The following is a 12978-nucleotide window of genomic DNA, read 5'->3' as shown; positions in this document are numbered from 1 at the left end:
TAAGGTTTTCGGGCGTATAATCTCAACTGATAGTCTAAACAACTTACTAAGTAATGTTTAATCTATGGTAATCTATGGTAGGTAACATAGAAGAGAGAGATATCGGGTGTGTCCAGCATTCTCGAAACCCTAGTTCATTACCTAATGCATTCTTTTGTCCCGATATCTATCTTCTATTCTATATAATAATACAGATCGGTGTGGACCTAAAAACTATTGGATCCAAATTAAAAAGTGTATGTAGTTTAATATTTGGCAGCGAGAGTAGTGGATTCTTTTCAAATAAAAGAAAAGCTGTTTTAAGTTGTTGGTGGGAGCGGTGGTCCAGTTGTATCGTGTGTGGGGGACAGTTGGAGTGCAGTGGGGCCGGGGTGGAAGACACGGGCAAAATACTAGTCCATAATACAAAACAACAACTAAACAAAACATCAGGTCGAAAGAGAAAGTGAATGAGAGAGTTGTGTCAGGAAGTTAGATCAGGTGATCAGATTGAAACGATGCCTATGTGACATTTGACATAAGCAAGCCTGGAGGATTTCCTAAGACTAAACAACATTTTGCTGTTGTTTGTACTTTGTACGTAGTAAAAGATGCATCACCTAATTTTCATGATTGCTTCAAGGTAGAAATCCTCCTTTGCACAGTCCTATATCTTACACACTTCGATTAGTTAAGCATGGTTTGCAAAGAGCATTATTATGACTTTTGAGTTGCATTATATATGAGACCCGGCCATAACCGCCTTTTTCTCTTCATTTAAAGTCTGCTCTCAAGTCTATAACCAGATATAGAGATTTATCTTTACGCTAGCTAACCTAGTTTTGAGAAACTCCTTGGGAAGTTCCAAGTATCCTATAAAAAGATGGTTTCATCTACTGTGCTTGCAAGATAATCTTTGTTGCAATTGGTTTCCTATTTGTATTATGTTGTGACATATGCTCTTCTCCTCCTTTCCTGTTCTATTTATAATCCCTCACCTCTCTCTTAGGCCCTCCACCTGTTCTTCTATCTTTCGGTCCATCGATTGCCGCGTGGAGGGTTCCCGCTACGACTCTAGGGTTTTTTCCTTGCTCGTGTTGGGCACGTGTCCCGATGGTCCAACTTCAGGCCAGCCACCCCTTTAGTTCGCGGCTTTCCACTGCCAGTCTTCGGTTCTCGGCCTTCACCCTCGACTCCTATGTCTGCGGCCCTTCTAGACTGCCTCCCATCCTACCGTATGTCCTCTTTCTGGATCCATCGTCCGCCGGACCCCTGACCATCATAAATTGGGTCGCTACAATGCCCCCTCTCGAGTCCGCGAACCTCCTGAATGTTCGTGGATTCGAGAACTCATCTTTGCCCGCCTTTTCTCTTGGCATCTGTTTCACGCTTCATTATTATCCGTACACGTGTCTCACGCGAGCTTGGTTCGGACCGCCTTGTTTCCCGTTCCTCCACGTGTCGCGCCTCCTCTAGTTCAACTGACGGCTCCTTGGTTTCTGCTCCCCCTCTTTTACCCTTTTACCCCCTTTGCACTTCAAATTCCGCTCGCTCCCTCTCTCTTCCTCATTTACTTCTCACTCTCCTCCTTCTTTTTCACCAGACGCCATTTTTGACTCCCTATTCTCTTTCTCCACTACCCCCTCTCCTCTTTGCATTCAGCCCTTCCCACTTTTTAGAGTTCTTCTCCCCCGTCATTTCTCCGTTCATTGCTTGCTCAGACGCTCGTTCTTGCCCTTGGATTGGTGCATCAGGTTAGTAGTCTTTCCTCTTCTCTTTTGCATTTCCTTTCGTGAACTGTTCATCTTCCTTAACTCTCTCTCGATGTAGGATTCCCAATCGGAGGGTCCGACTTCCTCGCGGTCATATGCGGAGGCGTCCACTCCTCCTTTAGATCCCACCGCGGCCCCTTCCACCACTGGGTGGCCTTTTAAACTTCCACCGCCTCCCCACTCTCCCGTCGACCTAACCTAGAAGCGATTAGGGTTGGCTATGGCATTCCAGACGATATCCTCCTTGAGCACGTGCTTGACGTGACTCACTTTCCCCATTTAGTTCCCCCCAGACCTGGATGTCTCGTGGCCACGGTTGGTCAAATTGTCTCTGGCTTGCGGCTGCCGCTGTCTTTAATTTACTAGATGTTGAAGTATGCAACCACTTCAACATTCCCCCCTTGCCATGGTATAGGAAATTTTTGGCGTATCATATATGCCGCGAACTATTACAACCACCACCATGAGCCCCAAAGAGTCCTCCGCGACATAATTTCTCATTACTATATACGCAAAAGCACCAAAGACGTGAGCATGAGATACCACTCCTTCTGTGTCCATCTCGGTAAACAGTCCTTTGTCCTCAAAATCACCACCTCGGACAAAACTTAGCACCACTATCCCTTGTATGTCTCCGGTAATTTCCTGTCCGCGGATATACCCTCTGAAGTGACTCTCAATCATCTCACTTTTCTGCCTCGCGGTGAGTTCGATTAACTACATCCCTTTCTTATGTCGATTGTGCTGCGGACTCACTCATTATCTTTATTTCTCTATTACACAGGTTGCAAGACCGACTCGAAATTCTGCTTTTATGCCGATGTGACGTCCGCGGTCTTTGAACAGATTCGCAAGCTGAAGTTCTCGGCATAGATCCCTCCAACGGAACCCCCTTGTTGACAGACCCCGCTCTGAATACCTTGGGTAAATACTCTGCCCCGTTCTACCATTCACCGCCCCCTAAAGAACGGAAGCCTCGGCCTTCACCTCCTCCCCCATCCGCGTCCCATCCTCCCAAGAGTAAGCCTCACAGTCGCGGCTTCACTCGGAAAACAACCAAGTCCTGGCCGGGCTCGTGCTCTAGCAGAGATAGTCAGAAAATCTACTGCTGCCTTTCCTTCTCAGTCTTGCCGATATACCCCCTCTTCCTTCCGCTCCCTTGCTGATTGGGAAGATCAATATATTCCTCCAAATTCCCCTCCTGCAGACTCCCCGCCTTCCCCTATGGATGTCACCAAGATTATGTTATATGATAGTGACTCTGACGATGAAGTGACAGAGGTCCTCACCTCTCAAACTGTCCCGGCCTCAGCTAGCCAGTACATGTCCACGGATCCATCATACAAAGAGCCCCCACTAAAGCGCAGCAGATCCTCCCCTTCCGCAGTGCCTCACCCCACTTCCCAGATGCAGCGCCCCGGCAAGGAAACCGTTAGGTCTCTCCCAGGGTCCGCAGGTCTGGAAATTTTCTGCCCTACCTTCAAGGTGTGTGGCTGTTCTGTCAATGTTGAGGACTCTGCTCTGGAGAATCTGGCTGCGGCCTCTGCTATGTTCTATAGTTCCCATCTCCCCCGTGACCTGGCTTATGCAGATACTGGGACCTTTGAACAGCATCGCACCTCCCTCTATGCCGGCTGGGAGAAGGTACATCCCTCTTTCCCCACCTTCCAATCTCTGTTCTATCCATTGTTCTGATTGCTCCTTCGTTGCTAGGTGAGCTTGGACATGTCCTACATGATCCGCGACCTTTTCTCCCCCTTGAATACCATGGAAACTTTAGAGAAGGAGGTTGGCGGTCCCAATGGACTGAGGGCCACCTGTTCCCGCCTCCAAGCCGATCTGACAGCCGCGAACATGGCCAAATTTTGAGCTGAGGATGAGTTAAGGTCTACAGAAGCTTCACATCAAAACTTCATGGACGGAGTGAATGACCGCTTGAGCAAGCAGTGGGAAGCCCTTGTCCTCCAACATACCGAAAGTACCACCGCCCTCCTTCTGCAACGCACTCAAGACATGGAGCAGCTGCGGATAAGCTTCAAAGCTCAAGCGGATAAGTGTATGGCCAAGAAGCTCTCTGACGAACATGCCTGCTTGATTAAAGAAGGCCGACTCCTCCCAGAAAAACCTCACTCTCCCATGTCAAAAGACCGATCCCAGTTGTCGCAGACCCGACTGTTTCTGACTCAGTTGATGTTGCTACTCTCAATCCGCTGCCAGAAGACCCTGTACGTGAGGCCACCTCTCCGGACCAAGCCTCGAGTGCTCTTGAACATTCAACCCTTGCTGAAGACCTACTACCGAACTTAGACTAGCCCCCATGTTGGCTATCTTGTTATTTTGCTAGTTGTTTTGTAACTAACTCATCCGACTATGTGTGCCGTTGTTATTTTTCCATTGCGTACTTATTTTGTTTGGAACTGTTTTATTTCCCTGCATTATATGAGGGGTCTCTTTGTTTTAATTATTGTTTTGCCTGAACTGCTGCTATTCATCCCTTTCCATCTCTACTCTCTCTCCACTCGTCGGTGTCCTCACTGGGGCCTTCTCTCTTCTTGCCCCCATGTGTGACCCAGGCCTCTCATCCACGAATGACTCATTCCACTTCGCAAGAACTCATAGACTATGAGGTCCGTTAGGGCAGCACAACCTGCCGTAGACACGATTTGAAAAGTTTGTTTGCGAAGGGCTCATCCCCCCCACGGCCTCTCTTTTGGAGTGGCTTCGCCGACCGCTGGGCCTCTCTCTTTGCCCCCAGGTGCAGCTTATGCCTTTCTTCCGTGGATGGCTCTCCCTAATCCGCGGCTCTAATTTGATGTGGACCTCTCGTCCTTGAATATCTCTTTCTCCCAAGCCGTGTTTAGTATGATTGTTGAATTTACACATAAGGGCGAAATTTACTTCCCAAAAGTGTCATTGTATTATATATTTACAAACAAACTCCGATTATTAATGTGTCGTTCTCTGTGTCGTTCTGGGTTTTCATTACATTCAAACATAGAATTTTTTTAACATTCTCACATTCCACGGCTTTTCTAGTACTTTTCCCTCCGCTGTTCGCAGCTTGTAAGTGCCAGCCCCTCCTACGTCGACCAATGTATAGGGCCCCTCCCAGTTCAGGCCCAGCTTTCCGTCGTTCTCTTTCTTGGTACTGTGTGTCACTCGTCGCAGCATGGAATACCCTATTCTGAACTATCGCGGTTTGACTTTCTTGTTATACCATCTCTGAAGGCATCGGTGATACTCCTCTAGTCTGATTCGCACCGCGTCCCTTCTCTCTTCTGCTAAAGTCATATCTGCTGCCAGTATGCTCTCATTCAGTCTTGTTTCCACCGCTCGTGTCCGCGTTGTGGCTGCCACCATTTCCGAGGGGATCATGGCCTCGACTCCGTATGCTAAAGAGAAGGGAGTTTCCCCGATTGACGTTCGAGGCGTTGTCATGTAGGCCCAGAGAACATAATTCAACTCATCTGCCCACGTGCCTTTCTTATCCTCTAGCTTTCTTTTGAGATTGTTCATAATGGTCTTGTTAGAAGATCCTGCTTGCCCGTTGCCTTCTGGATTGTATGGAGCTGAGAACCCTTACTTTACCTTGTACGCTTGTAAGAATGCCTGCACTTTGGATCCTGTGAACTGGGTTCCATTGTCCGCAATGATAATATACGACAACCCAAATCTACAGATGATGTTCTCCCATAAGAATTTGATCACTTGTGCTTCCTTGACCTGTTGCAGGGATACTGCCTCGATCCATTTGGTAAAATAGTCTGTGGCCGCTAACATGAATCTCCTTTTGCCGCTAGCCATAGACAGTGGACCCACTATATATCCATTGCCCACATCGCGAAAGGCTACGGACTAGACACACTATGTAGTGGTTCTGCTGGCGCAAAGATCATCTGAGCAAATCTCTGACATTTATCACACCACTTAGCATAGTTCATGGCATCCCTCTTCATGTGTGGCCAAAAGTAGTCATGCGTTATCAATCTGTGCGCCGTGGTTCTGCCTCTGCCGAATGACTTCCACAGTCTTCCCCATGTAACTCCGCCAGCACTTCTATGGCCAGCCTCGGCCCGAGACACTTCAACAAAGGCCCGCTAAAATTCTTTCGATATAACTCTCCTTCTATTAGTATGTACCTCCGAGAAGTCTGCTCCAACCTCTTTTTCTCCTTTTTATCTGTTACCACGTCCCCAGACAAAAAACTCTTGATAGGCTTCATCCAACTCCCCTCTTCCTCCTCGGCCTAACATATCTCCGCCCCTTCCTCTTCCACTTCCTCTGTCTAGGTTTCTCCAATCGCTTTATTTTTATCACTTTCTCTTCGGACCCAGGAATTGCAGCGGCCATGTATGCTAAGGCATCAGCATGTCTGTTCTCGCCGCGACCCAGATGTACGAACTTGATCTTTGCAAACTTGGCAGCCCTCTTCTACAGTACTTTCAAATATTTTACCATCCGTGGGCATCGCGCGGTAAACCCCCCATTTGCCTAACACACTACCAAATTCGAGTCCGAATACACCGTCAGCTCTTTTACCCCCACATCCTCTGCCATTCTCATACCCGCTATTACCGCCTCATACTCTGCCTCATTGTTGGATGCCGCGAACCCTAACTTCATGGTTAACTCCATTCTGTTGTTCTTCAGTGTAACCAATACCACTCCTATCCCACTGCAAGCGTTTGTGGCTGACCCGTCGGCGAATACTCTCCACCCATTTCTCTGGTCCCAGGGGTCTAACCAGTCCTGCTCAATGATTTTCTCCGGCTCCATGATCATCTCTTCTCCCTAGGTGGGATCCTCCGCTGGGAACTCTGCTAAGAATTCTGCCACCACCTGCGCTTCTCCATTTGTCCCCGACGATCATCGTATCTCGTAAGAACTCAACATTCGCCCATTTCAAATCCTCCCGGATTTTTCTGCTTTCAACGCTTGCTTTAAAGGCAGATTTGTCACTACCACTACTGAGTGTGCTTCAAAGTATGGTTTCAACTTCAAGGCAGAGAAAACTAATGCCAAGGCATACTTTTCGACTCTGCTATATCGGGTCTCGGCATCCAACAATGTTTTACTTTGGAAGTACACCGGCTTTTCTAACTTACCCACAATTCTGACTAGCACTGAGCTAATTGCATACTCCGTGACCCTTAAATACAAGTATAGTTTTTCTCCCTGTTCTGGCCGCGACAACAGAGGGGCCTTACCTAGATAATTCTTCAACTCCTGGAACGCCTCCTCGCATTCCGTGATCCATACAAAATTTGGAGTGCTTCTCAGCAACAGATATAATGGCCTACACTTGTCCGATGACTTTGAAATGAACCTATTCAAAGCCACGACCCTTCCCGCAAGTCTCTGTACCTCTTTGACGTCCTGAGGCGACGACATCTCCACCAAGGCTCTTATCTGCTCGGGATTGGCCTCTATTCCCCGGTAAGTAACAATGTACCCCAGAAACTTTCCCGTAGTAACGCCGAATGTACACTTCTCTGGGTTAAGCTTTAGATTGTACGACCGCAGTATATTGAACGTTTCTTTCAAACCCTCTAAATGTTCTTCCTCTGACATACTCTTCTCCACCATGTCGTCTATGTAAATCTCAACCCCCTTTCGGATCTTGTTTTCAAACATTTTCTCCCCTAGCCGCTGAAATGTAGCCCCAGCGTTCTTCAACCTAAACGACATTCTCGTATAGCAATATGTACTGCCTTCTACCACGAAGGCTGTCTTCTCCTGATCTGGCCCATACATGGCGACCTGGTTATATCCCATTGATGTGTCCATGAAAGAAAATATTTTAAACCCTGCGGTTCTATCCACCAGCTCGTCTACTCTCGGCATGGGGTAGCTGTCTTTAGGACATTCTGAATTCACGTCAGTGACGTCGACACACATACGTACCTTGCCATTCTTCTTAGGCACCGCGACCACATTTGACAACTAGTCGGTGAACGACACCTCTCATATTATACCTGCCCCCTTCAACCTCGCGAATTCCTTCAGCATATTTCGGCCTAATGCCTCGCATCTTCTATCTTATTGGGTTAGCATCTTCCCTTATATGCAACTTATGACATGCGAATTCTGGGTCTAATCTAGTGATCTCCTCAATCGTCCATGCAAATACATCTTCATTGGCATACATAAACTATACTAACTTAACCTTCCATTCCTCAGACAAACTAGAACCTACTGATGTGAACTTCTCCTCACAGCCTTCCCCTAAATTCACTACTTCTATCTCGTCCAAGGTCTTCGGTCCCTCTATCGACTCCGCCGACCCCTCCCCGGCGGTGCACTATAATTGCTATGCCTGCCTCTTCCTGGAATGCGAAGTCTTTTCCTCTGAACTACAGATCAATCTCTTCACTGCACTCTGATAACTATTTTTGGCTGTCACCTGATCCCCGCGGACCTCATATACCCCGGTAGGAGTAGGGAATCGGATCACTTGGTAGTATGTAGAAGGGACCGCTTTCATCTCGTGAATCCACCTCCTTCCTAGGATGGCGTTGTATTGCGAATCGACATCCACCACTTTGAATCTCGAGAACACTGTAACTGGTCCCGTGGTCACTGGGAGTAGAAGTTCCCCTAAAGGTTCCGTCATGCTTCCGTTGAACCCATACAAATTTGTCGGTGAGGGCCTCAACTGCTTCCTTTCTATCTCCATTTCCTCCATTGTCCCTCTAAACAGTAAATCCACCGCACTGCCGCAGTCCACTAACACTCTTTTTACCGGCCATGTAATTTTCCATCGCCACCGTGATCACCAACGCATCCTCATGCGGGGAATTGATTGCCTGAAGGTCCGCATCAGTGAACATTATGCTTCCCCTTCCATTCGCGGACCAGGGGGTCGCCCACGAATGTCCTATCGATTTGTGGACCTGCTGTATGCTCGCCGCCCGCCTTATCCTGTCTCGGTGTGCATTGTGGCTCAATATCTCTCCACTGAAGATTACGTTGATCGTTCCCAATATCCTCCCCTGGGTCGGTGTTTGCTCTACTTTTTCCTCTTTTGTTAGAAATTCCTTCAACAACCCCTTTCCTATCATCCTCTGAATCAACCATCTCAACGCGTAGCAGCCGTCCGTCTCATGGTTATGTATCTGATGGTATGCGCAATAGGGTTTGCCTTTCACCTCCACTGGTTTGGTTCGCGGACCCTCATACCCCTGCAAATTCTGAACCAACGGTAGTATCTCGCTCAACGACTTGTTCAATGGCACTTGTTCTACTTCGCGATAGGGCTTTTTGTCTCGACTCTCCTTCCTAGCCTCTTCTTTGCCCCTCTCGGGCCGCGCTGAATATCCTCGGTATCCGCTGTCTCCTTTGTCCGTTGACTCATATTGCCGACGACCCTCGCCTTTTTCCAGTGATAACACTACCTTCCCCGACCTTCTCACCTCCTTTTGCATGGTGTCTTCGTACCTGATGTACTTCTCCACCCTCGGGTATAGAACCTGTAATGTTGCAATTTCATTCTTGGCTACTGACTCATGTACCCTCGTTCCCGGACGCAATCCTCTCTCGAAAGCTATCACCGTAGTCCTTTCGTCTAGATTCTCCACTTTCAAGGTCTCTGCCTTGAATCTACACAAGAAGTCCCTCACCGATTCCGCGGACCTTTGCCTTACATTGAACAAGGCTGCGATATCAACAACACGCTTCTTCTGGTGTATAAAATGGTCAATGAACACCTGCTCTAACTCCTGAAAGCTATTAATACTCTTAGAAGGCAATCTGTAATACCAGTCAGATGCTCCCTCTTTTAAGCTTGCCGGGAACATCATGCACCTCAACTTCGTCATACCGTGGCTCCTGCCATAGCGGCATCTGCTGTCGGAAATGATGAATATGGTCCGCGGGGTCTCCAGTCCCATCATACCTTTCAAACCTTGGCTGGTTGAATCTCTTTGGCACCTCAGACTTCCAGATTGCGTCCGTCAGTGGGTTGCGGTTCAATCCTGCCACCACCTGACTTGCCGCACCTCCCATGCCCTTGGCCTATTCCAGACTAGCTTTCACATCGCTGGCAATCATTTCTCTGACTTGCTCCTTGGTGAGTCCAACCACCGTCTGCTCTTTCGCATCTGTCCCCCCTTCCTCTTCTCTCTCTTCTCCCGACACCTCCCATTCCGACTCCTCTATTATCTCTTTCTCTCTCCTTAACCTCTCATTTTCTTCCTTCAACCTTGCTATCTCCTCATGTAACAACCTTGTTTCCTCCGCCTCTGACATTACTATCTCTTCCATACCTTGCTCTTCCCCTTCACTCCTCACTGACTCCACGTCCATCTCGGTGACCGTCCCCTTTTTCGGTCGGCCCACTCTTTTTTTTGTCGCCATCTCTCTACTTCTCACTCTCGTTTCCCACAGACGGCGCCAAATGTTGTGACCTATCCTCTTCTCCTCCTCTCCTGTTCTATTTATAATCCCTCACCTCTCTCTTAGGCCCTCCACCTGTCCCTCCATCTCTCGGTCCATCGATTTCCACGTGGAGGGTTCCCATACGACCCTAGGGTTTTCCCCTTGCTCGTGTTGGGCACGTGTCCCGATGTTACAACTCTAGGTTAGCCACCCCTTTAGTTCGCGACTTTCCACTGCCAGTCCTCAGTTCTCGGCCTTCACGCTCGACTCCTATGTCCGCGACCCTTCTAGACTGCCTCCCATCCCACCGTATGTCCTCTTTCTTGATCCATTGTCCACCGGACCACCGACCATCATAAATTGGGTCGCTACATATTACATCTATGTTAATTAGTAAGGTTTCTATTTTAGTTTTCTATTTGAATTAGAAACATTTTTTACACATAGACATTCATTGTTAGATTGTTTTTTTTTTTAAATTTATTTAATATTAATTCTAAGAGAATCGTTCTTCTTGTTTGAAAGTTTAAACCCTAATTTTAGATGTTTCTTTCGTTAATCTTAATTGATGTTTAACAATTGTTGAAGCTTCTGCTAACCCAAATTACATCACAAACAAGCGGAAGCAAAACATGCAAATTAATGATTAATGATTCATGATCCAAAGAGACTGTTGCTCTCATACCATCTTACAAAAGGCTACACTGTATTAGATCTAGATCTATTTGTATTAGATTATATCTATGTTAATTAGTAAAGTTTGGGCATTTAGGCCTTTATTGTTAGATTGTTTTAGGAATTGCAATTTTCCATGCTCATGTTTTACGCATTCCCAGATTTCCAATTAACTTTTCCAAATTAACCTTAACACTTCAAAAAACAGGCTAAGTAAAAAAAGATAGACAAAAAGTCTTCTATCTTCTTCCTCTCAAGGTCATGTCATTCTCAAAATTATCTCAGAAATCAAAATTTACTCATTCAATCTTTTGTAATAGAATGGAGATTAATCTAAATCCTTCTGCAATCAAGTTCATTAGTATTAATCTCGTCCGTCGAAACTACCTCTCAAGTCTCACCACTCACTCACATCTAAGCAATAGTATTCCCTCCTAAGTTCAAAATCCATCAAGAAAACTCATTAACGTTCAAAAAATTTGTTGCTTTGAAATTCATCAATGCACAAAAAGGTATTTTGAATAGTTTCTCCAATCTCTGAACTTAATATCATTGAGATTTTTCATACTAAAAATCCTATATATCTTGGATTCTTTTATGAATTGTAGAAGCTTGGAAAAGTTGTGGCATTTTTTTAAACAATTGAAACTCAAAACATATTTATTCATTGCTCATTACTTTAAATTTGCGTGGTTTGTGGTTTTGCAGCCAATACTTTGTGGTGCTTCCAAGAACGTATGTGGAGAAACTGTATTTTGTCCTAAAACTTATGCCTAATTAATTTACATACTTGTTCAAAAATAGAAGAGGAGAGAAGCCATATAGAGGGGAGGCATCCAATTGGTGACCTTGAATTTAAAACAAATGTAGAAGAACAAACAAAATTAAAAGTGTCGGTCTAAACTAGAAGAAAATAATTAAAGTCGAAATTAGTCAAGAACAAGTCGTAATGGTAAATAGGAGAGAATAGAAAAGAAGGGATAATTTTAGAAAAGTGATTTGAAAATGCAGGGATGCGTTAAAATTGAGCGTGGAAAATTGTAGTCCATTGTTTTATTAATTTTTATATTTTGAATATTAGTTCTAAGAGATTTTTTTTTAAAGGTTTAAACCCAAGATTTAGGAGTTTCTTTCATCTAACTTAATTGATGTTTAACAATTGTTGAAGTTTCTGCCAAAAAATTATATTACAACCAAGCGGAAGCAAAACTCACAAATGTTTCATGATCCTAGAGACTGTCGATTTGATACCATCTTACAAAAGGTACAATCAGGGGCGGCTTAAGACAATTGGGGGCCTTCAGCAAAATTTGAATGCCAAAAGACGCGAGAGTTTTTTTTTTGTTGGAGAAAGGCGTGGGAAACGTAGGGTCTGTTTAGAACTAATGTAATTTTCTACTTTCCAATGTAAAAATGTTATCTAACCATTAAAATAAGGGGCTGAAAAATAGTGGTGTGAAAAACAGTGGTGTACTGACAAGCAATGGGCAGGTTGAATTATATTGGGGCCCCTTGGGCTGCGGGGCCCTAAGTAAATGCATATTTTGCTATGGGGTTGAGTCGGCCCTGGCTACAATGTATTATCTTGATTAATATAATTGAGCTCGATATTATTACAAAAATGTATACCTACACACAATTACTACATACCCTTATTACATAACCTATTTACATTTATGACTTAAATCCTTCACCAAAAGCCATCTTGAATATTAAAATATGCCAATATAACATTTGCCAGAAGACTTGGTTATTTGAAACCAACTAGCTCAGGAAGATATTTAGTCAAGTATGGATACCTTACTCTCAAAGATGTCAAGTTAAATGTCAAAATATACAAAATGGTATGGGTCAGTATGTTAGTTAACCACTCATTCACTAAATGCATACTTATGTAAAATCCTAGAGCATGGTCTACTAGTACCTTGTAACAACGATTTACACAAGACACACACACACATAGAGGTTGGCGTCTGCCAAACCCTTAGTTGATTTAAGAAAAAAAGGTCTAATTAAAATTTACCTCTAAATCTATGACAAAATGTCAAGTGATGATGCTTCTTCCATACTTCCTAACAATATAATCCCAGTAGTCCAAAGGCCCCCCAACTCAGCCCACACTAGTTTGGATTTTATTTTATTTTTTATTATTTTTATAATAGTTAAAAACTTGTAT

The 12978-nt window shown here is 45.1% G+C and overlaps 1 protein-coding gene across 1 annotated transcript; it reads right to left on the bottom strand.

Annotated features, from left to right (window-relative positions):
• Positions 1-8443: 8443 nt before the first annotated feature.
• On the bottom strand, positions 8444-9568 carry LOC147510690 (uncharacterized). The gene has a single exon (XM_086598221.1). The coding sequence runs from the start codon at positions 9566-9568 to the stop codon at positions 8444-8446; it is 1125 nt and encodes a 374-aa protein (XP_086454347.1).
• Between the last annotated feature and the right edge of the window lie 3410 nt (positions 9569-12978).

This window comes from Coptis chinensis, chromosome 3 (genome assembly GCF_015680905.1).
Source record: "Coptis chinensis isolate HL-2020 chromosome 3, ASM1568090v1, whole genome shotgun sequence".
Taxonomy (NCBI): Eukaryota; Viridiplantae; Streptophyta; class Magnoliopsida; order Ranunculales; family Ranunculaceae; genus Coptis; species Coptis chinensis.
This window is presented reverse-complemented; position numbering and strand designations above follow the sequence as displayed.

Coding starts and splice junctions, on each gene's coding strand:
- LOC147510690 (XM_086598221.1), bottom strand. CDS start 9,568: ATGACGAAGTTGAGGTGCATGATGTTCCCGGCAAGCTTAAAAGAGGGA.